This window comes from Pogona vitticeps, chromosome 12 (genome assembly GCF_051106095.1).
Source record: "Pogona vitticeps strain Pit_001003342236 chromosome 12, PviZW2.1, whole genome shotgun sequence".
NCBI lineage: Eukaryota > Metazoa > Chordata > Lepidosauria > Squamata > Agamidae > Pogona > Pogona vitticeps.
Window position 1 is genome coordinate 8,711,695 of NC_135794.1, and position 25,534 is coordinate 8,737,228.

The 25,534-nt window shown below is 45.6% G+C and overlaps 1 protein-coding gene across 4 annotated transcripts in view; it reads right to left on the bottom strand.

Moving 5' to 3' along the window:
- Positions 1-4,726: 4,726 nt before the first annotated feature.
- Positions 4,727-25,534, bottom strand: part of C12H15orf39 (chromosome 12 C15orf39 homolog) — a 35,392-nt gene continuing 14,584 nt past the window's right edge. For 2 of the 4 annotated variants that reach the window (XM_020814165.3, XM_072982120.2), the window contains 2 exons: positions 11,296-15,063; positions 4,727-7,876 (listed from right to left, as the gene is read on the bottom strand). In XM_020814165.3, coding sequence (XP_020669824.3) covers positions 7,041-7,876; positions 11,296-15,004 — 4,545 coding nt within the window. In that variant the 5' untranslated portion in view covers positions 15,005-15,063 and the 3' untranslated portion in view covers positions 4,727-7,040. Of the gene's footprint in view, positions 7,877-9,223; positions 9,262-11,295; positions 15,064-25,534 lie in introns of those variants that run through there. The other 2 variants (XM_020814166.3, XM_020814167.3) reach the window with 2 other exon arrangements.

The window sequence follows — 25,534 nt, forward strand, 5'->3', positions numbered from 1 at the left end:
CCTTTCAGCAGAACCTTCTTAGGAGTCAGAGCACCTCCTCTTCCACAGAGTTCCTTAAGACCCAAGATGGGTTGGTGAGCTAAATAAGTGGAGGGCGAGGAATTGAACCACGTCTCCTTAGTCTAACACGACAGTCTAGAGGGGGGGGGGAGCTTCCAGATGTTGCTATCAGCCCTGCACAGCTTAAGGGGTGATGGGAGCAGCAGGCCAAGAATATTTGGACAGCCACAAGCTCACCCCCTTCCCTCACAATTTCATTGTAGAGCTGTGCTTCCCAACTTTGGGATGTTCTTGGACAACAACTCCCAGAAGCCTTCACCACCAGCTGTGCTGGTCAGGATTTCTGGGAGTTGAAGTCCAAGAACATCTGGAGGCCCAAGGTTGGGAGCCAGTGCTCTGTAGTTTTCTTGCTGGGAAGAGTATGGCATGAATAGAAGAAAAACAAATGGCTGAACAGGATAAGGGTTACGGTGGGCTAGGAAGTAAGAAAAAAGTGTGTGACTTTAAGTAAAGTTTGCTTTTGAGGGGGAGGAGGCCATAGTTCTAAATACTTGATTGCCTGCTAATTGCCCTGGCAGATGGGAATGGCCCTTAAACGATAGCCTTGGGCTGAAAGCAGAAGTTGGTAACTAAGGAGAAAATAACAGTACTTTGATGGACAAAAGCTTTGCCCTGGAGGCAGTTGAAGTGTGTGGGATTCAGAGCAGCAGCCACAGCGTCCTCCTTGTCTTGGAGTTAATTCACAGTCATAAAATAGTCAGCTTTGTTGTTTAGTCCTTAAGTTGTGTTGGACTCTTCCTGACCCATGGACCAGAGCACGCCAGGCCCTCCTATCTTCCACTGCCTCCCGGAGTTGGGTCAAATTCATGTTGGTCCCTTCGATGACACTGTCCAATCATCTCCTCCTCTGTCGTCCCCTTCTCCTCTTGCCCTCACACTTTCCCAGCATCAGGGTCTTTTCCAGGGAGTCTTCTCTTCTCATGAGATGGCCAAAGTATTGGAGCCTCAGCTTCAGGATCTGTCCTTCCAGTGAGCACTCAGGGCTGATTTTCTTCAGAATGGATAGGTTTGTTCTCCTTGCAGTCCAGGGGACTCTCAAGAGTCTCCTCCAGCACCACAATTCAAAAGCATCCATTCTTCAGTGGGCAGCCTTCTTTATGGTCCAGCTCTCACTTCCATACATCGCTACTGGAAAAACCATAGCTTTGACGATGCGGACCTTTGTTGGCAAGGTGATGTCTAGGTTTGTCATCACTTTCCTCCCAAGAAGCAGGTGTCTTTTAATTTTGTGCTGCTGTCAAGATCTGCAGTGATCATGGAGCCCAAGAAAGTAAAATCTGTCACTGCCTCCATACCTTCCCCTTCTATTTGCCAGGAGGTGATGGGACCAGTGGCCATAATCTTAGGGGTTCTTTATGTTGAGCTTCAAACCGTTTTTTGCACTCTCCTCTTTCACCTTCATTAAGAGGTCCTTTAATTCCTCCTCACTTTCTGCCATCAGAGTGGTATCATCTGCATATCGGAGGTTATTAATATTTCTTCCGGCAATCTTAATTCCGTCTTGGAATTCATCCAGTCCTGCCTTTCATGTGATGTAGTTAAATAAGCAGGGGGACAATATACAGCCTTGTCGTACTCCTTTTCCAATTTTGAAGCAATCAGTTGTTCCAAATCCAGTTCTCACTGTGGCTTCCTGTCCCACATATAGATTTCTCAGGAGGTAGATAAGGTTGTCAGGCACTTTGGTCCACACAGTCAAAGTCTTTTGCATAGTCAATGACGGAGAAGTAGATGTTTTTCTGGAACTCTCTGGATTTCTCTATAATCCTGCGCATGTTAGCAATTTGGTCTCTAGTTCCTCTGCCCCTTCGAAATCCAGCTTGCACTTCTGGGAGTTCTCGGTCCACATACTGCTGAAGCCTACCTTGGAGGATTTTGAGCATAACCTTGCTAGCGTGTGAAATGAGTGCAATTGTGCGGTAGTTGGAGCATTCTTTGGCGCTACCCTTCTTTGAGATTGGGATGTAGACTGATCTTTTCCAGTCCTCTGGCCACTGCTGAGTTTTCCAAACTTGCTGGCATATTGAATGTAGCACCTTAACAGCATCATCTTTTAAGGTTTTAAATAGTTTGACTGGAATGCCATCACCTCCACTGGCCTTGTTGTTAGCCATGCTTTCTAAGGCCCACTTGACTTCGCTCTCCAGGATGTTTGGCTCAAGGTCAGCAACCACATTATCTGGGTTGTCCGGGACATCCAGATCCCCCGGTATAATTCCTCTGTGTATTCTTGCTACCTCTTCTTGATGTCTTCTGCTTCTGTGAGGTCCCTCCCATTTTTGTCCTTTATCATGTCCATCTTTGCACAAGATGTTCCTTTAATAGCTCCAATGTTCTTGAACAGATCTCTGGTTTTTCCCTTTCTATTATTTTCCTCTATATCTTTGCACTGTTCATTTAAGAAGGCCCTCTTGTCTCTCCTTGCTATTCTTTGGAAGTCTGCATTCAATTTTCTGTACCTTTCCCTATCTCCCTTGCATTTTGTTTCCCTATGACCTGTCCGTCTTGGGTGTCCCTGCACGGCATAGGCCATAGCTTCTCTGAATTACTCAAGCCCCTTCACCATGACAAGGCAGCAATCCATGAAGGGGAGAATAGTCAGCTAGCTTTTGAATTTCCTGGAATTTTTCCTAGGACTGAATTTCAATCAGAAAGAAACCATCGTGAGGCGAGGCAGAGGAAGTAGGAGGGAAAGATGCTGTTACTTACCCATGGTAAGCAAAAGAAAACAAAAACCCCTATTTGCAATATTATGATTTTTTTTAAAAAAACCCTAATGGTCCCATAAGACCACCTATACCACCAAGCCTTCCCCAACGTGGTGCACACCAGAGGGTCTGGACAGCAATACCTATAATTCATTGCCAATGTTGACTGGAGTTGTAGTCCATCACATTTGGGGTTCATATTTCAGAAGGCAGTGCCATCTTAGAACTGCAGAGCTTGAAGGGACCCTGGGGTTCGCGAAGTCCAGCCCTTGTCCAGGAGGCACCATGAGGGAATTGAACACTTAACCTCTGGAACTGCAGTCACACAGCTAAACCTCTTAGCTATCCAGAAGCCTGATGGAGGAGTTTGCCCTGTAAGTTGTATGATCGAGGCAGCCATTTTCATATTTGTCATATTCTGCCACATCAGTTCATGGGCTTGTGTAACTTAGTCTTGTCTCTGCGATGCAGACGGATCACTGGCTGCTCTCCAGGGTTTCAAGTAAGGGGCTTTCTTAGCAATCCTTCAGGTTGCTGGAGAATGAAAGTGGTACAGGTTGACGGGCATTACAGTGGTGCCTCGCTTGACGACAATAATCCATTCCATTCAAATAGCTGTTAAGTGAAATCGCCGTCAAGCGAAAGTAAAAAACCCACTGAAATGCATCGAAAACCGGTCAATGTGTTCCAATGGGCAAAATACCTCATCGTGCAGCAAAGATCCTCCATAGGACAGCCATTTTCCGATGCCTGTAAAGCGAATACGTCCTGAACACAGTGGGGAGCCATTTTGAAACCCCGACGATCAGCTGTTTATCACCGTGAAGTGAAAAATTGGTTCCCGAAGCAGGGAACCGATCATCGTCAAGCGGATTCCCCCATTTAAACATCATTTTGCGATCGCAATAGCAATCGCAAAAAACTCATCGTAAAGCAGATTCGTTGTGGAGCGGTGTGGACCCTTTTATCCACGGGATCAGTATCCGCTGATTCACTTATCCACGGTCTGGAAACATTAAAAGAAAAATGCCAGAAATGTGTATTTCCAAAGATGAAGTTACCAGAACGTGTTACTATACATGCAATGTAGAGCATTGGCTATTTAAAAAGTGTTCGCTATAACGTCTCCCGGCCTCGATTAATAGGAACTTTTTGCAACCTGTTTTCTACCAGCAAAAGATTCTGAGCCCCAGCAGGACAGAAATCCATCTTGGGATTTACTGTGGGAATTTGCGTAACCTCAGATGGAGGCTCAAATTTCTGGCTCCCAACATCTATGGGCTACTCTTGAGGCAAAATTTAACAGTACTGACTTTAATTTCACAGCCTTCCTTATCCCTCAAGGCCCCTTAAGGTCCTCTCCCCTTCCCCTGCTTTCTAATATTTTGCCCCACTCATGACCTCAAAAGCTTGCACCCTTTTTTCTGCCCTTTTGATCCGTCTAATAAAGTTATTAGGCAAATATAGATTTGGAGAAATGTTTTATAGCCTCTGTTTTTTCTTGAAATTATGTCTTCTACACACTTATTTTTTATTTACTTACTTACGTTGATTTGTTTTATTTATAGGCCACTTTTCTTCTGATAAGAGAGACTCCACGGTAGCTTATGATGTTAAAGAAGTATAGTTAAAAATAAATTATACATTAAAACAGTTAAAGTATAATAGCAATTAAAATACACCAAATGACTCAAAACATGTAAAACTTGAAAAACCCAACTGAAAAAAAAATGGCATTCAGGGACTTGGTTATGACTGTGCACTTGCACAATCTAATGAAATTTTTTGGTCTCTCTCTCTCAAATCCTTTCACTTTAACTGACTTTTCGAAACCTATATAAAACAATTAAACTTTCATAACTCTCCTGTTCTATGAGACCGATCACTCAACTGCTGGAGTATATGATTAGATGGATTATGGATGATGATGGCACAAAGAGAAATCAGCAACACACCAGTTCCAAAACAGACAGTTTAATCTTGGTGAAGCACCTTTTTTTTTTTTTGGAAACTATATCCTTACAAAAAGAACTTCTTAAATAAAAAGGCAAACAGGCTCCCGTAGAAACTTTTGTACAAAATCTACAGTATTAAACACTTGTTCCCAGAAGGCTGCACAGTACTATTTTTAAAAAACATTTATTCGTTGTCTGGCAAAAGAGTGCAAGGTGGGAAAAGCCGCATCCGTGGCATTCACCTTTCCCAAGAGACCTGCATGTACACACAAACATGGAAAATATAAGAAAAGTAGAAAAGTCGGAAAGTGCTGCCCTGCACATCATGTAAGGACAATCGCCTTCCATCCTCTGTGCATTTGCACACAGGTGGAAGTTTTTTTTTACAACTCCCAGTGTTCCTCAGCCAGCACAGGGGACTCAGAAGGTTATATAGCAGGACCCCTGTATACATGGGAGATGGGTTCCAAGCCTCCCGTGGATGCTGAAAACCACGGATAATAGCAAATGCGCTGGGTACCATGATAAAAGAAGAAAAATCCAAAAATACATATTTTCACTATGTATTACCAGAACTGACCACCAGAGGAAGCCAGAGACCACGCTCGGTATTCTTCAACATGAATACACAGCATGGTTTCTGGCTCCCTCTAATGGCCAGTAGTGGTAATACATATTTCTAGTTTTTTTAAAAAATATTTTAAATATTTTCAAACCAGAGTGGAGAAACTGCAGATACCAATTCCACGGCTACAGGGGTCCTGCTGTAATAAAAAAAATAAGTTTTTCCATTCCTGCTGTAATAAAAAAAATAAGTTTTTCCATTTGCTAGCTTTATATGAGATAAAAAATACCTCCTGTGCAACCAGCTGGCCATGTGAATGAGTTATTTCTGCTTGTCTCCTAAAATCTGCCAAAGAGCCAGAAGGAGACATGAATGCTAAAGAGGAAGTCTGTCTGTTTGTGATGTTACTGCCAGTCAAAGAGCTGCCTCTTGAATCCCCAGGAACCAGTGTGGATTACTCCTGAAAAAAAGGACCTTTTTGTCCCCAAAGCACTTAATGTGCAGAACCATCACAGACCCAGCGCATGTTGGCATTTTTGCAATGGATGCAATTATCCTTTTAAAATAACATTTGGGTCTCCACTCCCTCCTTTTCATTTTTTAGGACAGTACTTGCCAAAGTCTTATCAGCACGAATCTTCCTCTTCTTCTTGGCGATTTCCCAAATCTCAGCGGTATTTGTTTGCTCAGGCTTAATGCCATACCTGCCCTTAACTGTCCTCCGCGTGGTCTTTTTTAGCATAAATCAGGAACAGAGAGCATCTTAGGAGGGATAAGTCTGGAGGTCCCCAACCCTCAAGGCCACTTGGAAAATGTCACACAAAGAAAAGCACCAAATTAGATGACTTTGAAAACAAAAACGAAAAGTAGCAGCAATTCCTCATCAAGGCACATTTCTGAAATATGGTACTTCAAGCCAGGGGGGCGAGGGAGAAAAAGATCAGCCTTTTAGATACAGAAACCACATTTCCACTGACCTTTTGGAGACAACACAGCCCTTCAAACTGATCTGTCTTTAAAAGATTGCATTTTTTTTAAAGGATCAATGTGCTTTAAAACAAAAAGGGGAGATCAAGTGGAAAAACGACTTTTGATTTGTGCCTGCAGGCACAGCCACCAAACAGAACTGACTTTAGAAGCTGGCAGTAGCACAGCTTGGAAATGTAACATCTTTGGACTGCAGTTCCCAAAATCCCCACCCACCCCGTTGGCTAGAGGATTCTGGGCCTTATTGTTAAAAAAAAGAAAAGAGCAAGTTGTTCAAGATTTGAACACTTGCCGGTGACAATTCATAGAAGCCAGCAGATGAAAAACACTCGTGGGCTCTACCTCCACTGTTCCAAGGCCAGTATTTGAGCAATACTTATTTCCGGTCCTCCTCCCACCATGTTCCACACCTAGCACTGGGGGGAAATTAAGAAAGAGGCTGGAAGAGGTTTTTGTCGCCAGCCTCCACTTTCAGAAGCAAATATATAACCAGCTCTGGTGCCAAATTGAGCATGGAAGCCATTTCGCAACCTTACATTTCTAATTCGAATATTCCATCTACAGGGCAACGGAGGACTGAAAATGTCTGGCAAACTTTCTTGGCATCCACGGGAGCCATGCCTGCCGAGGAACTGGGCCCACCCCATCATTGAAGACACATGGGACATGTCACTACATCACCCATCTGCCAACCATGTCCAAACCCGCCAGCAAGACTCCTTTCTGTCTTGCGTGTCTACATGCATCAACGCCACCGATGGTCGCTCACTCGTCCAACTTCAGCCAGCCTTTCTTATAGTCCTGCAGGATCTCGAGGTAATATTGCCACTCTGGCTCGCTGTCGTATTTGACCTCGTAAACGGTTTTCAGGGGGTCCTTGTGGTGCTTGTGCACCCTCAGCACCACCCCTCGATACCATGCCTCCGTCTTGTCCTTCTCCTCGTACAGGTGCCTGATCCGCTTGCCGACAAGTTCGGGATACCTCAGGGGCAAAGCAGAGGCCCTCACGCCACCGTATCTGCGCCGCTCAAAACTCTTCAAGAACCGTGAAGCGGGCTTTCCCCCTTTCTTCCCCACGGGATTAAGGCCGGACGGCTCTTTTATATCCCTCAGAGCATTTTGGAATTTGATATGAACCACGGACTTCCGGAGCTGAAAGACCTTTGAGGTGCTGATTGTTTTCCTGGCGACCTTGTTTGTCACTTTCACCTGAAGAGTCCCAGGTAACTTGCAGGTGGGCAAGTGCTGCTTCTTAGCACCACAGTGGAGCCCTTTGGCCTCCAAAGCCCCAGAGATGATGGTCCCTTTCTCCTCAGCGGGCCACTCTCGGTCCTTCGTGGCAGCACCTTTTCCCAAGACAGGCAAGGTAAGCTCCTGAGAGGTTTCATCATCTACTCGTTGGCCGGTCTCAGAGGAGAAGCAGGTAGATATATCCTGAGGTACCAACCCGCATTTTCTGCCTTGCTTACTATTTCCATGGGTATTCCACTCAAGAGATCCAGATGACACATCCTGTAAACATACAGTTGCATCCTGTCGCTTCAAGCCGCCTATTCCCGAAGCGTTGCTGTCACTGTTTGAGGTCTCCCTGGCGGTATCATCTAAGAAAAAGGAAGAATATATATATAAATTTTAAAAATCAAGTGAATTAGCACCTTCCTACACATTTCTACAATTTGAATTGCAGACTCTTCACTCAAAGGATCCCATACAGTGGGTGTCTTCCTGCCCACAACAGCTGCAACACCACCTTAAATCTGGCTCCAGCAAAACTAAAAATGATCCCGTAGCTCTGACAGATCATTGGTTAAATTCTCCAGCCAACACAAAGACTCGGGGTGACCCAGTTCAAGACTCCCTGTGATCTTAAAGATCCTAAATAGGGTCATGTTATTCTCAATTATACAACATAGCAGGATTAGAATGAATGGGTAGAAAGAGAAGCTGATTTTGACCGGCCAAAATCTATTGAGTTTTTATGCCGGCATCACAGAACTGATGGAAATCCCACTGGTGAACTGCTGTCAAGTTAAGAAGCTAGTGTAGGCGTTCTCAATGTAATATGCTGCCCCCCACTTCCCAGGTTTAGTCTAGTCAGAATAAAATGCTGCTAATGTGTTGCTATTTTCTTTTTCTCTCAAGCCACCTTAAACCAAATCAAGCCAGCACTGTCTACTTCAGTGGTGGAGAATGGTATACACCTTGAGTCATCAGACGCTGTTGGACATCACCTCTCAGAAGGATTATTGTCATTAAGCGAGGCACCACTGTATTCCATATTGATACCCGCCTCCACCACCCATTCATTCTAAGACACATTTCAAACCAGTTTGACTCTCTATCTCTTTTATCCTGTGAGTGCATCTACGCCACACAGTTGTATTTGTCAAACACCCTTTGGACTCTATGCTAATGAAAGACAAAGTTGGGTAATGCTCTCATTTTGACCACTAAAATCTCACACACAGAGGCTAGCTTTCAGCTCCTGCAGAGTCATCATGAGGCTGGGCATTGTAACATTAGGGATGCTGCCGGGGGGGGGGGGGGACATTAAAAATTCCAAAACAGAGGCTGTAAAAGCCACTCTTTAGATGGGAGGTTTCAGATTTCTGAAAGGAAATGTGGATTTGACTGCCCCAGTCTTGTTAGACAAGATTGCCCATCACTGACTACCTTGCCCCCATCCCTACGCCTTCACATTTCATACTAGAGAATCTTGGGATATACAGTTTGGTGGGATCCTTGGATTTCTCTGCTAAATAGACCTGATGTCCTCTGCTGAACCACTGCACAAAATTCTAAGTTACTCCAGAAACTACAAACCCCAGCATTCCATAGGGTGGCAGTGGACATGCTATCGAAGTGCTATAACTGTGCAGTGGCGATGCACTCTTCATTCTCTCTACAAGCTGCTGTACGTTAGATGCGCCCATGCAAAGAGCAGATACCTACTTGGAAGCATGCAGGTCAGCCTGTGAACTTGGACCTGGAAAAAATAAAGTTGTCGATAATCATCTGAAATGACAGTGGAAGCACTGGTCATCAAGCCTGAAGTAGGGGGAAGCATAGTCATCATCTTAGAACCGCAAAGCTGGAAGGACTCTAGGGATCTATGAATCCAGCCCCTGTTCAAAGAAGCCCAGTGGGGAATCAAACTCCCAAGCTTTGGATCCACAGCCAGAGACCTAAGCCGCTGAGCTATCCAGGCCCACCTGCAAAAAGAAGTCACTGCACCAAATAAGAACACAGGAAACTGTCTTATAGGTCCAGCTACTGTATTTGCCCATCAAGACCTTCCATTCCTATTCTGGGAGCCTCGAGATCTTTTGGACCATCAAGCAAAGCCAACAGAAGAAATGGTCAAGGAAGGTGGGAGCAGTAATCCAGTCTAAATCAGTGGTTCCCAACCTTTTTCAAGTTATGACCTCCCTTTATAATAGCTAAGTAACCTGGGAGGGAGGGAGGGAGGAATCCTGCGGATTAAATTATAATCATAACCATGTAAATTTTAAAGATTCCACTGAGAAGAAATTCCCAAATGACGTCCATGCAAAAGAAAAAGCAGAGAGAGATAAAAACACATGGGTATAATTAGGATGTTGTTCAAATACAAGGGTGGGTGATGCCTTTATTAGACGACTAAAATCTCTCAAGCAAACAACTAGCTTTCAACTCCTACAGGAGGTCCTGAATCAGGCTGAGCATCAGGGTGGTGCAGAAGAATCAAACACATTCTAAAATGCTTGACCAGATGCAGGTTTCATTGTTTAAAGGAAGTTCCAAAAATGGGGGCTACAGATTTAGTGTGGGAGGTAGCAAGTTTGAGATGTCAACGTTCCTCCCAATCTTCTTAGCCAAAGAACCGCTGGTCCCTCTGCACAACCACCGGCTCTGTAAGATGCAACAGGATGAAAACTCCTGCCGGAGCTGAAAGCTAGCATTTGCCTGCAAAATTTCAATGGACTAAGAAAGGATTCAGCTGCATGGATAGCTCAGTGAGTTAGCTACCTTGCTGCAGAATCAGAGGTTGGGACTTCAATTCCACACTGTGCACCTCAGAGAGCCAACCTGGGTGGCCTTGGGAAAGCTGCACAGTCCCAAGATGCCCCAGAAGAAGGGAATGGAAAACCACTTCTGAGTCCTCTCTACCTAGAAATTCCTGGAAAGGGTAATCATAAATCAAAACTGACTTGACTACACATTACAGTGGTGCCTCGCTTTACGATTGCCCCGCATTACGATGAAACCGCTTAACGATGATCTTTTTGCAATCGCAAAACGATGGTCCGAATGGGGGAATTTCACTTTGCGATGATCGGTTCCTTGCTTCTGGAACTGATTCTTCGCAAAACAATGTTTTCTGAACAGCCGATTGGCACTTTCAAAATGGCCACCGGGTGATTAAAATGGCTCCCCACTGTGTTTAGGGACGGATTCCTCACTATACAGGCACCGAAAATGGCCGACGTATGGAGGATCTTCGCTGGATGGTGAGTTTTTACCCCATTGGAATGGGGTTTTCATTTTTGTTTTACAATGTTTTCGGTTAACAGAGATTTTCCTGGAACGGATTATCGTTGTTAAGCGAGGCACCACTGTATTATCATTATACAAAAAGTATCACTCACTCACCTTCAGATTGTGAGAGAGGACCACACAGCTTTTTCCTTGTTTATGACATGTTGCTGCTCCTGCTGCTCTTATTATTAGGAATGGAGGAAGCTGCCTTGAACTAAGATCATTGTTCTGTCTAGCCCAGAATTTCCACTCTGACTGTCAGTGGTGGCTTTCTAGAACTTCTGCCAGTTTTTGTTCTAGTCCTACCTGAATATATTGGAGACTGAATTTTGGATCTTCTGCCTGCAAACCATGTAGGACAACTACAGTCCTTTCCTAATGCAGCCTTTAATTTAATTCCCCCCACCTAACCAGGCCTGGTCATGCTTAGCCTCTGACATCAGTTGAGAATGGGCACATTTACACTGATGGGTGGTCCTCCCCACTCTTTAGCTACACTTACCAAGCTGTTGCTTCACACATTCGTGCCAGTGCAGGGTCAGGAGGTCTGGGTAAATGTCGGGCAGCTGCTTCAAGGCCAACAGCTTCAACATTCGGGACGTACAGCTCCTCAGCTCCAAGTCCCTCAGCAGCTTCTCTTCGGACAGGGTGGTAGGACGAAGCTCCACTTTGTGGTCCTGCAAGACGTGGTCAATGGAAGCACTGGAAAGGTTCGCGAAGAGCTTCTCCTTCACCACATGGATGGGGATGAAAATGGCCCCCGCTCGGACGACGTGAGGGAAAGGACACTTGCGAGTCAGCAAGAAAGTGTCCAGCTGGGACAGCAGTTTCCGAAAGAGTGTCCCCACCTCCTTGAAGGCCAGCCAGATCTGTTTGCCCTTGGACAATTTCGGAAAGTCCGAGGAGGAGGTCTTCAAGCCATTCTTGGCCTTGGCCAAGCTCACCCCCTTCTCCTTGGGCTCCGCCTGGGATTCGGCTTTCTTCACCCACTCCTCCAGCTGCTCTAGAGAGGAAGCAGACACTGCACCGGAAATGGTGCTGCAGACGGAGGTATGCAAGGCAGTGAAATACTGCCCAGGAGACGGCTGTTGTCCGAGAGATTCGCTACTGCTGGGAACCAAAATTTTGGTTTCTCCCAGCACAGGAGAGCTGGCGGGTGTGCTAGGAGGTAAGATTTTTGATGTGTCCGACGGCTTGGCGGTCAAGCCCTTCGGCTGCAAAAAACGAGCTTCAGGCTGAGTCGCCACCTGGCGGAGGCCTTGCTGAATGGATGGGCTACCTTGCTGAGTCATCACTTGGTGAGGGCTTGGAGGAACAGGTGGGTTGGTTTGCTGAGTCACTACTAGTTGGCAGGTACTTGGTTGAACCGGGGAACTGCATTGGTCCGTCCCTGCCTGGCGGAGGCTTTGTTGAGCTGGTGACCTATTTTGCTGAGTCGACTCCTGCTGGGGTCTTTGCTGAACCGGCAAGTTGGTCTGCTGAGTCACCCCTTGGTGGGGGCTTTGTTGAGCTGGTGAGCTGTTTGTCCAAGTTGCCCCAGGATGGGGGCTTCTTTGAGCTGGCAAAATCTTTTGCAGAATTACCACCTGGGAAGGGCTTTGCTGAATCACGGGGCTGTCCTGTCGAGGGCCTGCTTGATCAGGACCTAGTGGAGGAGAGAAAGCGCTGGAGGAGGCTGGCTGAAACGATGGAGACGGCTTCTGTTGCACCGCAGTGCCAATACTGGCTGCGTGGGATTTCAGGATCTTGAATTTTTTGAAGAGGAATGCTGCAGAACTCTGGAAATTGCTCTTTCCTTCAGAACCGCTTTTCAGTGGCAGCTCCGAGGTCCGCCAATTAGTTTCCAGCAAAATGTCGTGCTTGTTAGCTGACTCCTCTTTCACTTCCTCTCCCTTGCTTTTGGAATTTTCAACAGCCTCCGTCTTGCCCTCTGGTGACTTCTGAAGACTCAGCCCTTCTACCAAGCCCTCCATTTTACAGCTGAGGTCTAGCGCGTGGTCTTCATGCTCCGTTTCCCCAGTCCCCTTGCTGGCACCACCCCTTGAGGTTGGCCAGCTACAGACAGCCCTGACTGCAGGGAAAGATTTGACCCCAACATTCTCCCGAGCAACAGGAGAATCCTTCGTCCTGATGTCTGGGCTATTACTACTAGGGTGCCATTTACCACCTTCTGTCATTCCACTGCAGGAGGGGCCTTTCCCCTCTGTGGGTCGTACTGGAGAGGCTTCCGATGGCTTTATGGAATCTGTCTGCCGGGAACCGTGACTTTCTACATTTCCACCACCCTCCTTGGGAGAGTCCTCCTCTGACTGGCAGTTTTTAGAAAGGGGTATCTGCACCGTGTCGGAAGTACCTTCCAGGTACTCTCGGTAAGGTGCCAAGCTAAAGACATTGTTGATCACTGGCATAGGAGGGGAGGACGAAAGCGATGGGCTTTCTGGCCTTTTAGTAACATTCTGTGCTCTTTCTGCCGGCGACTGTGGTACCCTCAGCAGAAGGGTCCTTGAGTCTTCAGAAACGCTCGTGGGCAGGTCTCCTTTAGAGGAGGAATCGTGGCATGTGACCGGGCTGTCGGAAATAACAATGCAGGCTCCGGCTTCAGTTTTGCGATTATCCCCCTGTTGCTTTTTGGTATCCGATGTTAATGAAGGTGGTCTGGATGGACAAAAGCCTTTCTTATCTCCGAGTCTGGCCTTTTCCGGATGGGGAAAACCAGCCACACAGCCAGCATCTGGCATTTGCCCAAACCCGCTCAAGAAAAGGGGTGACTGATGTAGCAAGGGAAAAGGCTGGGAAGTCTGGGGTCTGGGACTTGGGTGTTGATTCAGAAAGCCATTGTTGGCTTGCCTATCCTTCCCTTGGCTGCCTTCAAGACAATCTCGAAGGGTGTCTCCGTTCCTGGGCAAAGGGCTGCAGGAAGATGCCTTTTCTGGCGCAGTCCATCCCAGTTTGGGGGGCTTCCCCATGTCTCCTCTCACCCTTGAATTCTGTTGATGCTCATGTTCTCGTGATGAAAGAAAGCCGGGAGGAGGAATCCCTGAAGTCGGACCAGAAGCCCTATAGAGGTAACTCTCCAGATGACTAGGATAGTAACTCACAGGCACAGGAGGAAAGTAAGACCCTGGAAGTCCCTGAGGATCCTCCCGGCCCGCAGAACCGAAACCTTTACAGGCCGGCAGAGGGAACAAAGAGTTGATCTTCTCAGCTTGGCTGAACTTCTGATGATACAGCAGCATGTGCTCATGAGCAGTCAGGGGGTAAGGAGGGGGCGGGTAGCCTGGAGAGGACCGTTCGCGATGCATCATGGATGCGGGATTTGCAAGAGAGCTGATGGGAGGAGGAGGTAGCTTAGACCACATTTGTTTGCTGGGACTCTCGCCGTTCACCTCTGGCATGTTCTTCTGGGTGTTACACACAGCAGAGTAGCTGCCATCCAAAAAGGATCCGCCCTGTCCCCCCTGGCATTTTTCATAGGCTTTGCGGTACGGCACAAAGCCCGCGGGGCTCACGGCCGAGTGCTTGGCCCCCGGAGAGAAACTGGATTCGGCAACGGTTGCTTTCCTCGGCCCCCCTGGGCTGTAACAGGGGCTCTCCGTACAGTCTGGGGCTCCCAACAGAGGGAGACTCCATTCCATGCTCGGGGAAATCTTTGCGGTGCTTTCTGCCTGCGTTCCCAAGGCTTTGGGGAGGTACCCAGCCTCAGCACTGTAAACGTGGTTCTGGTAAACAGGCTTGGGCACCGCCAAGTTTGGACAATGCTCTGACGCTCGAGGAGACTGCTGAGCCATGTAGCTGTGGAGCCAAGCTTGGGAAGAAAACTCCGGGTAGCCGGCCCAGCTGGCCCACCTCTCTGGAGCCGCCAGGGTCTCTTGAGAAACACAGTTGCTGCTCTTCTCCTTCCCAGTCATCTGGCCCTGGGTCCCCAAGCCTTTCTCTGTCCACAGCGGCTGGGTGGTTGGGCTCCCCGTGCAATGGGCGTAGGCCTCCGAGGGTGCCCAGTGAGCCAAAGATTTGGGCCCTTCGTGGCACTGCAGTGGGTAAGCAAAGTAGGATCCTTTGTAGCCATAAAGGCTGTCCAAGGGGTAATTGGGAAGCACACTGGACTTGCATAAACTTGCCCGGTGGACGTGAGGGCCCACCTCAGCCTCTAGACGAGGGAGCTTGTGGTATTTCAGGGAGTCCACCGTCTCCAAGGGTCGCTTCTCTGCCATTACGCTGCCCTCGCCACCTCCAGTCTGGGACACACCACAGGAGACTCGCCGTGGATATTCTAAAAGAGGAGGGAAAGGAGGGGAAAATGAATACACCAGGGAGGGCACCCTTTGGGCTGCGTAAGGATCCGCGCTTGCAGCCTGAACATCAGAAACAAGGGTGGAAAGTAGGATTTAAACAAAGCCTCCCAGTACACAGGGCTCTGCTTCCACCCTTCAGGCTGTCTGACATCCTTTTTTCTCAAAATCAGAGCTCAGAAATCTCATCTTTTTGGGGGGGGGGGGAACACTTCTTAGATCTTGGTACCTTGAAGGCATTATTCCCCCCACCCCAAAAAAACCCCAAACACATTCCCAAGCTCCGTATTCCATGTAAGCCATCTTGGGTTCTTTTAAGGAAAAAAGTGGAATAGAGAGACAGAGAAACTGACCGACCGACTTGCCTGCTTCCCTGGTTTTCTATCCCCTTCCTGATGCAACAGGACGCTCATGTTCCCCATTGGCTAAGCCTGCTGGGTTCACACAGATACTGAGATATAATGTCGGAACTGCAGAGCTGGAAAGGACCCTATGGATCATCAAGTCCAGCCCCCCATCAAGGAGGCACAGTGGGGGAATCGAACTCCTATCGTCTGGCTCTGCAGCCAGAGACCTAAATCACTGAGCTATGTTTGTGATTGTATCCACCCCCACCCCCATTTGTCCCCTTTCACATGTCCTTCCTCCCCTTTCCCTCCTCTCTTGCTGTCTTCAACAGCCACTTCCTTCACACTGCTGAACCCTTGACATACTCCTATCCATTCTACGTATCCTTTCCCGGATAAATTTTTTTAAAAATCATGTTTTATAGGTTGCCTTGCAAAACACGGAAGACGCTTCAGCCCTGCACGTCAATTCTTTCTTCCCCCCTTCTTAACTTTTTTTTTAAATTTAAAAAATTAATATTGAAGCACCTTAATCAGCATCAGCACCATAATAGGACTACAGAGCTGGAAGGGACCCTAGATCATTGAGTTAAAGACTACTAACAAGCTTTATTTTCCATAAGCTTTCATGAAGAGCAGCTGGCTCCTGCAGTTATTTTCTGTATTTATCTCTTTATTTATTTGTGGAAATAAAGCAGGGGGGGGACAGAAATTGTGGAAGAAAATGGGTTAGCCACAAATCAAAGACAACAGTATCTGCTCCCATCCGAGCAAAACTGTGGTATTATAGTACAATGAAAGCCCCCTCTGGAAAACGCAGAGATCTAACTAGCTAGTTATCCCAGAAGGGGGCACCCTGCACCAGCTGTTTCAGCATCAGGAATTTCAGAAGCAACCGTATCAAGAAATGCTAGCACTAATGAATATCTGGGCAAACACTTTGTCCCACCCACTCAATACCATTTCAGTGCTGAAAATACAGACTAAGCATTTTCTAGGAAAGCCTGTTTTCTGTGTGTTTAAGCATTCTAATTTGGAGCTTTGGAGATCATTTTTAAGTTTCAAAGCATCATAACAAACGGGTGAATCTGAACAAATCCAGAAGCTTTTCAGACCACCTTTAAAACCAGAATTTAGTAAAGTTTTTTAATTAAAAAATCCTCAAGTCCTCAAATCAATGGGATTCTAGGTAGGTAGGTAGGTGGGTGGGTGGGTGGGTGGGTGGGTAGGAAGGAAGGAAGGAAGGAAGGAAGGAAGGAAGGAAGGAAGGAAGAAAGAAAGAAAGAAAGAAAGAAAGAAAGAAAGAAAGAAAGAAAGAAAGAAAGAAAGAAAGAAAGAAAGAAAGAAAGAAAGAAAGAAAGAAAGAAAGAAAGAAAGAAAGAAAGAAAGAAAGAAAGAAAGAAAGAAAGAAAGAAAGAAAGATTCCTTATCATTTGCTTATAGTCAGGTTTTCTTCCCCTTCAGCAGAGATTGTATACAGATATATCTGTATGTGATTATTACTTGTTTAGATTAATAACTTGCTTAAGGAACATCCTGTCCTTGTGCCTTGAAGCAGTCGTAATCAAGATCACACAACAAGCACAGATTCTGTGGCCCAGAAGAGCCAACATTCATGGCGTCTTCAACTTACATAAATATTCATCCATTTCACTGTGTTCAATTTCATTCCACTCCTTGGAAAGAGAAAAAGAATTTGGGATGGCAACCACACCTCATCCTTTGACCATCACAGATTCATCAAGCACAATGCATGGAGTTTCAAATCAAGCTACCTCCACAGTCTTAACAGTTAGAAACGTAGATGTTTTAAAAATTGAAAACAGATTCTCAAGATGCCAACTGAATTTGTTTTTATTTTATTCCTGTCTCTCCCACCATCAACCTGGTGTGTCTCCAAATAAATAAAATGCAATCTTAAAAAAAAACAGGTTGTAAAGACTTTTAAAAGCCAACAGCTAGGTAAAACAATACAGTTTTGACCAACTGGTGGAAATATAGCTGGTGCTCGCCTGTCCTTCTTCACAAAGGATTGCCCAGTTCAAGTGGTGGTACACAGAAAACCCCATCTCACATGCTTCCCAACCTTGGGTCTCCAGATGTTCTTGGCCTACAACTCCCAGAACTTCTGGCCAGCACAGCTCATGGTGGAGGCTTCTCTGAGTTTTCGTCCGAGTCCATCTTGGGACCCAAGGTTGGGAAACATTGCACGAGCTGGCAGCTGGCAGATGTGACAGAACCTCCAGCAAGCATCTCAGATTTTACGACGTTCATTTCAGATCCCTCAGTGCAAAGCCATTTAGGGTTTGTCAAACTGCACAACCAGTGTGGTGTAGCAGAGAGAGTATCAAATTAGGCCTTAAGTCACCTGGCTTCAAATCCCTGCTCAGTCACTGAGATGCACCTCAGTGTGGCATTGGTGAATCGCGCTCCTTGACTATCTCACGTATGAGGAACACCAGAAGTTGGAAGCAATTTTTTAAAAAACTTATTTTTATTCATACATACCAACAGAACAGAACAAAAAACTAAAACCTAACAGTAATAACAAAACATCAAAAATAACATCCCTACTACAACTATAGATCATAGATTTCGCCATCGTCTGGTCATCTGAATACCATCAAAGGATTCTAATGAGCACTGTTTTGCCATAAACTACAGTGGTGCCTCGCTTAGCGATGTTAATTCGTTCTGAAAAAATCACTGCTAAGCGATTTAATCGCTAAGCGAAACGCAGTTTCCCATTGAAATGCATTGAAAACCGGATAATCCATTCCAATAGGAACAAATTGCCGTCCTTAAGTGAAAATCGCCATAGGAAACATCGTTAAGCGAAACAGGGGACCTAAAATTTTATCGCTATGCGAAGCATGGTCCCAACCATCGCTAAGCGAAAATCGCCCATAGGGACTATTGCTAAACAAAGCGCAAAAATGCTCCGCAAAAGTTGTCGCTAAGCGATTTCACCGCTAAATGGAGCACCTGTTAAGCGAGGCACCACTGTAATTCTTCCCCTAGAAGTTGGAAGCAATTTAGTGGTGCAGAACGAGCAAGACCAGTATACTCAGATGAATGTGGGGACAAAATCCGATGCCTGCAAAGTTGGTTCCAGACCAGGGACACACAATTTCTAAAGTGGCTTATGTGCCAAGTCACAATCACACACAAAATATATCATCCACTTTTTACCTTATGTTTTCCCCATTATCTAAGGGGGAATCACTTTTACCAATCCCAGCAGCCCACTATCAATTATTCAGCGCAAACATGCTACACAAACATGAAACCATGCTAATCATAAAATCACAGAACAATAGCATTAGAAGGAAGCCTACTATAAGGCCACCTCTGCTCAGTCCAAATCCCCTTGACATTTCTTCCAGTCGTATCTGGCTCCAGAGGGCAGTGCTCATCCCCATTTCCAAGCCGTAGAGCCAGCGTTTGTCCATCGATAGTTTCGGTGGTCACGTGGCCAGCGCGACTAGACACGGAACACCGTTACCTTCCCACTGAGGTGGTACCTATCTATCTACTCACATGCTTTCAAACCACTAGGCTGGCAGGAGCTGGGACAAATGACGGGCGCTCACTCCGTTGCGTGGATTCGATCTTACGACTGCTGGTCTTCTGACCTTGCAACACAGCAGCTTCTGCGGTTTAATCCGCAGCGCCATCATGTCCCTGACAAATCAAATCAAACCTGCCCAATATATGAAGAGTACTATTGTATCTCACTTCAGTCTTCTTTTCTTAAGGCTAAACATGCCCAGACTTTTCAATCCTTCCTCATAAATAGGCACAGAAAGTCCAAACTGATACAAACCTCTGATGCTTTTTGACTCCCCTTTATACTTCCCTGTAGTTTACTAAATGATCACCCTCTGCCACTCCAGTTGGTTACACTCTTACTTCACAATCGCTCATGTGCTCAATGATTTAACTTCCTTAATTCCATGCTGAACTTTGCTAATTCAGTGTCCCTAATATTCTTGGCGAACATGATATCTTCCTGTGGGAACAAATGGCTGTTAACTCCGTTACAGCACTTAATAAGCAGCCAGGCCTGTCCCATAAGCAAGGCCTGTTTTATAATTTCTTTATCATCCTCAAATGGATGGCCTTCCTGGTCTAAGAGCTGCTGTCCCTGATCCAATGGCCAGAGCTTCTAAATATCTGGAAATGTAAATACAGCTTTCAAGGTTTTGCAATGTTTATATGTTTGCACTGGAGTGCTGTCATGATGGAGCATCCAGAGGAGTGGGTCTTGAAGCAGGAAAAACCAGGATTTAAATCCTCTGCTCAGTACAGATCTGGGGGCAGCTTCATACTCAAATTCTCAAGGGAGCTGTATTAGCCTGTTGCAGCAAGCATAGACCAAATAAAAACAAAAGAGGTATGTCTCCTAAAGTCTAAGATATTAATTTCAGCATGTCTTACAGTGAGATGGGCATGAATTTAAAAAATGAATCACCAAATTTGTTCAAAAGTTGGCAATTCGTCAATTCATAGTCATACGAATCAATGCCCCCAACAAATACGAATCAACAAATTGTAGCGATTTTTGATTCATCAATTTGTTGGGCTATAAAATGGCTCCCATATATCTGGAGACCACATAAAATACAGTGAAGCTTCCTCTGACACTCCTCTACAATCCCTCCAGTTTTGATGATGATTGGGTTTCAGATGTCAGAATTATACACTCACAAAGGACACTCCCCGAGAGAAGTTCCCCCATGGACACAGAGACACCAAAATAACGGAGAATCTTCCCATGACTCTCCTCTACAATATCTCCCAGTTTGGTGAAGACTGGGTTTCCCCAAGCCAGCTGTTAAAGGACAATTTCCTGGGGGGGACACATTTTGTGGGTTTTTAACTTGGATGTCTGAAACCCAATTTTCACCAAACTTTTGCGGCTGTAGAGGAGAGTCAGGAAAGCTTCTTTATGATTTTGTTGTCTCTTGGTGCTGGGGGGGGGGGATCTTATACAGTTTTAAAGGCAAAAATGAATTGATTCATCAATTCATCAGAAGAAATTCATAAATTTGCAATTTGTGATTCGTCAGCCTTGATGAATCACAAATCAAAACAAATCACGATTTTTCTGATTCGTGCCCACCTCTATTTACAATCTATACATGTCATCCACTGGTGGCATTACTTCTGTCTGCACCCTTCCGGAAGGTGTTCTCTGTTTGACAGGCTGTCAAGTCCAAGTTTTATTTAAGACAATGTGTCCTGCTGCCTTTGCTATAATACGCGAACACTTCACATATCACTGATTCATTACAGTGCATCTGCAACAGTGTATTTTGATGCTCAGTATGGGTCCAGTTTACCTAGAGGAGATAGATGGGCCTCCAGAAGTTCTAAAGGTCCAGTGTACCTACCCCTATGGCAGATGAGGCCTCCCAGAGGTTTGGGACCTGGTCTTCCTGCGCCATGCTGGGGGTAGACTGGGCCTCCAGAACTCCTAGCTAACAATACAATATTAAATGACCCCATTGCTTGCTCCCTTTCTTAAAACACGTCCTGTCTTGAAAAATGTACCATATTTGCCAGCGTATAAGACGACTGGACATATAAGACGACCCCCCAACATTTCCACTCAAAATATAGTTTGTTATATACTCGCCGTATAAGACTACCCCCTCTTCCCCACACCTTCCACACAGCGCCGCTGCTTCCTACCGTGTGAGCTCTGTGTAGACAAGGGACGGGCTGGAGCACCACTGTTTCCCACCAAGCAGAACGGGCCGGTCACGCCGAAAAGGCTGGCACCTCTGTCTCGCTGCTGATGCTTGCCGCGGCCGCGCTGGATACCGCACAATACTGGACGGTATGTAGACTGAGGTGGGTGAGCATCGGAAGGTCACTATGGGCAGCTATGTCTATCCCAACTGAAGTGCACCCGGCGTATAAGACGACCCCCCCACTTGGAGGCATGTTTTTCAGGGCAAAAAAGTCATCCTATATGCCGGCAAATACAGTAATTCATAGAATCACAGAATGATACAGTTAGAAGGGGCCTAGAAGGCCATCAAGTCCAACCCCCTGCTCAATGCAGAGATCTAAATCAAAGCAAATTGACAGAGGGTTGTCTAATTTACTCTTAAATTTACTCTCTAGCACTGGAGTACTCATTACCTTCCCAGGTCATTGGTCTCATTGTCGCACTAATCTAACAAGATATTTTTTCCTGATATTTAGCCAACATCTGGCTTGTACAGCCATCTCTCTCTGTGTGTGTTTATACAGGAAGGACTAGAATATCAGATTTGCGTAGTGAGGCATTTTGACCAATCATACTCTGTGTGGCGTCAGCCAGATAGATATATTAAGCAAGTGGCAGTTAGCAGACGGACAGATAGAGACAAATACGTGATCGTGTTAGGATGTCATATCAGATAGGGCTTGGTAGGCTTAACTGTTAAACGAGTTAGCTCTTTGTTAGAGTAACTACGTCTGTCAAGTTTAAGGATGACATATTAACATAAGTCAAGTACACGTTTGCGCATAAAGCGTCAAAATGTCACAGCACGGTGAGTTTATTCTATTCTACATGTGTTTTAAACAGTAAAAGTTCTTCAAAGTTTTTAACAAGAGACCACATGATCATTTTATTTACTATCCACTGCTAGCAAAACACAGAAAGGAGAATAACAGTGTTTACTTTGTGTGGGGTTTTTTTTCTCCTCATAACATCTGAACCTGCTGTGCACAAACTTTGTCAGTTAGATTTTTTATATATTTTTTAAACCAAACCAAGATCCTGAGGGCTAAATGGAGTATCATTATAATAACACAACACAATGTAAGGGGACGTGACACAAATGGACCCAAGCTGCCGTTAGCAGTATAACCTCAAGATCTAGCTGCTTCATCTGTGACCAGATTTAACAAGCAACTCACAAGGAGGTCGGGCACCTTCGTAGACAGATGACGTCAGGCCCTTCTCAGGTATAAGCAAGTGCTGACAAGCTCAAATACCAAAGTTCAGAGCTGGGCATGAACTAATGGCTTCAAAAGCACATAAGGGGATGATTGTTATCTACCACTTTCTAAAGAATGAGCTAAATTGGCCTACATGGGTTTGAGGACTCTGTGTGTAACTCTTGTCAAAATAATGCATCTGGCATCACATCTAGGGAATTGTTGTGGTGATCTACATTTATTTATTTATTTATTTATTTATTTATTTATTTATTTATTTATTTATTTATTTATTTATTTAATTTATCCCCCGCCTAAACATGCTAGGCACAAACACGTTTCTGATGAAAAAGAAGCATGTGAGGCTCAAATATGTGAAGGATGGGCATGTTACTAGTCCTCATTACTGCAGGAAACCTTCTGAGATTATCTACTGAGTGTTAAGCCCTTTCAAGCCTGCCATGTGACCCACACATTTAGTGGGATTTATTTTTGAGCAGACCAACAGCTGGAAATGATTATGTTTTGAAGACCGCAACTTTTAAAATGCCAGCGATGCCCGCTCCCCAAAAATCACATTTCTCAATCAGCAACAACATCTCCCATCATCTCGAACCAGCAAAGCTAACAGCAAGGGGTCATGGAGGTTGTAGTCCATAAAGACTCAGCCATTAAATAAATCATTTGAAAAATACACCAAATATACCTTGTGTCTCTTTTTGTACTACGACTCTCAGAATCTTTCAGCCAAATCCCATCTTCATTAGGGGATTCTAGGAACTGTAGTCCAGAAAGCTAAGCTCTGATCATCATCAAAGCCTGGTTAATACTTTCAGTAGAATAGAAAAATTCTTTGCCTACACTGAGAAAGAAGAGGGGGACTTCCTTTGTATCTTAAAGCTCCCAACGCAGCAACAAGTCCCCTCTACAAAGAATGCTATCACTTGAAGAAGAATTCAGTACAGATCCTTGTGGTGCAGTATTTCAACTGCAGTACTGCAGTGAAGACTCTGTTCACAACCTGAGTTCGATCTAGCTCAAGGTTGATTGCCCAATGTTATGGGGCAGTACAGAAGCAGACCACTTTGCTTTGCTTTTGTTTGATTGTTTTTGTAACCCCATTCATTAGAATTCCTATCTTCTTTCTGCACCACACATAATACTCCCCCAACACATACTACTGACTGGCGCTGGTTACAGGGAATCACATAATTTCTCTGTTACAGCAGCTCCACTGGCTGTTGATCCGTTTCCAGGAACACTTAAAGTGCTGGTTCTAATCTATAAAGCCCCAAGCTATCTCAAGGACTGGGTCTCCTTTTATGAGCCCGCGTGGGTGTTAAGATCATCAGGAGAGGCTTTCTTCTCAGCCCCACCACCCTCACAGGCGCTTCTGATGGGGACACAGGAGAGGGCCTTCCCTGTGGCTGCTCCCAGACTTTGGAACTCCCTCCCACTGGAGGCCAGGCTGGTCCCATCTTGACTGTCCTTCTGCAAGTAGGCAAAGACCTTTCTCTTCAGGGAGGTTTTCTCTCAGTGACCAGCTGCCTGAGTAGTTTTATGTGCTGCTTTGAATATATTTTTGGCCTTACTTTTGTTTGCCGTTTTTTAGTGTGGCATTTGTATGCTTACTGTTTTAAGCTTTAAATACAGTGGTGCCTCGCACAGCGAGGTTAATCCGTCCCGGATTAACCCTCGCTGTGTGAAACATTGCTGAGTGGGGCAGAAAAGCCCATTGGAACGCATTAAACAGTGGGCGCAAAAACGCTGCGCCCGGCCCTTTCGGCGGCCATTTTGAAGCTGCGGAACAGCTGATCGGCGGGTCGAACCGCTTACCGACTTCGCTCTGCGATTTTCGCCCATTGGGGGCATCGCAAAAGCGATCGCAAAAGCGTCACCATAGAGCGAATTCATCGCTCTACGGGGCGCTCGTTGTGCGAGGCACCACTGTATTGTCTTTTCATGATGTAAGCCACAGAAAAGTGGGGTTAGCATATTTTAAATAAATAAATACCGTATTTTCCCGTGTATAAGATGCCCCCGTGTATAAGACATGCCCCCACTTTTCTAACCCAAAATTAAGAAATCTAAGGGGGGCTTAGCAAGTGGAGGGGAAAGCACGGATCAAAGCCTTGCAGGATCCCTGCTTTCCCCTACACTTATTTTTGTTCTTTCCTCAGCTTACTTCTGTGTATAAGATGACCCTCAATTTTTAGTCCAAAGATTTTAGACAAAAGTATAGTCTTATACACGGAAAAATATGATACATTACATACACATACATACCAGGTCTTCTGATCTAGGAACTAAATGTTCACAAGGTCTTTTAATTTTGCCTTTCCTGCAGCAGCATGAAAACGTGGACTCTGTCAAATGACGTCACCCATCGTAGAACTTTTCTCTACATTTATCAGAATATGATTCATTATCAGAAACCGTCCTTCCACTTTCATAAAACAGGAAGGTCAAGAGACCTTTCTTTTTAATAAAGGATTCTCAGAAGGGTTTGAGCTGTACCTTGCAGTCCAGGCACTTGGCATGCCTGCTAAAAAAGTAGGTGCTGTGCCTCCAGAAGACGTGCACAATCTACCTGCACTCAAGCTGCCAGCACCACCTGGATTTCCACCCGGCCCCAAAGGGTTCGAAGCACATACTCTCTGGCTAGCAAGAAACCTTCCTGGATTTATAGAATGGTCTATGCCAGAGGGTTCTCAACACTGGACCACCACCACCACCCCAAGATATTGCTGGACTACAAATCCCATCAACCCAGCCAGCAAGGCCAATGGCATGTGAGATGGGAGTTGTAGTCCAACGCCATAAATAGGGGGTGGGTGGCTTGTAAACTACCTGGAAATGCTTCCATTTAAAAGTATAGTTGGAGTAAGAGATTATCGTTACAACCTCCTTCTGAGAACACCAGAAATATCGGGTTGGCTTCTATGGAAAATATTTAACTCAGGGTAGGCAACCATGACTTTCGTGCTGTTTTCTCCTATCATCCTCACAGGCTCCTCACTGCTTACACAAACAGCTGTAGGTGAAGAAGATCTGCAGGGACCACAAGTACCCTCCCTGATCAAGATGAGTTTATGGATCCAGAGACGTGTGGCAACAAAGACTGGATTTTCCCCTATTTATGGCCCTCTGCTAACTGAAGGTTATG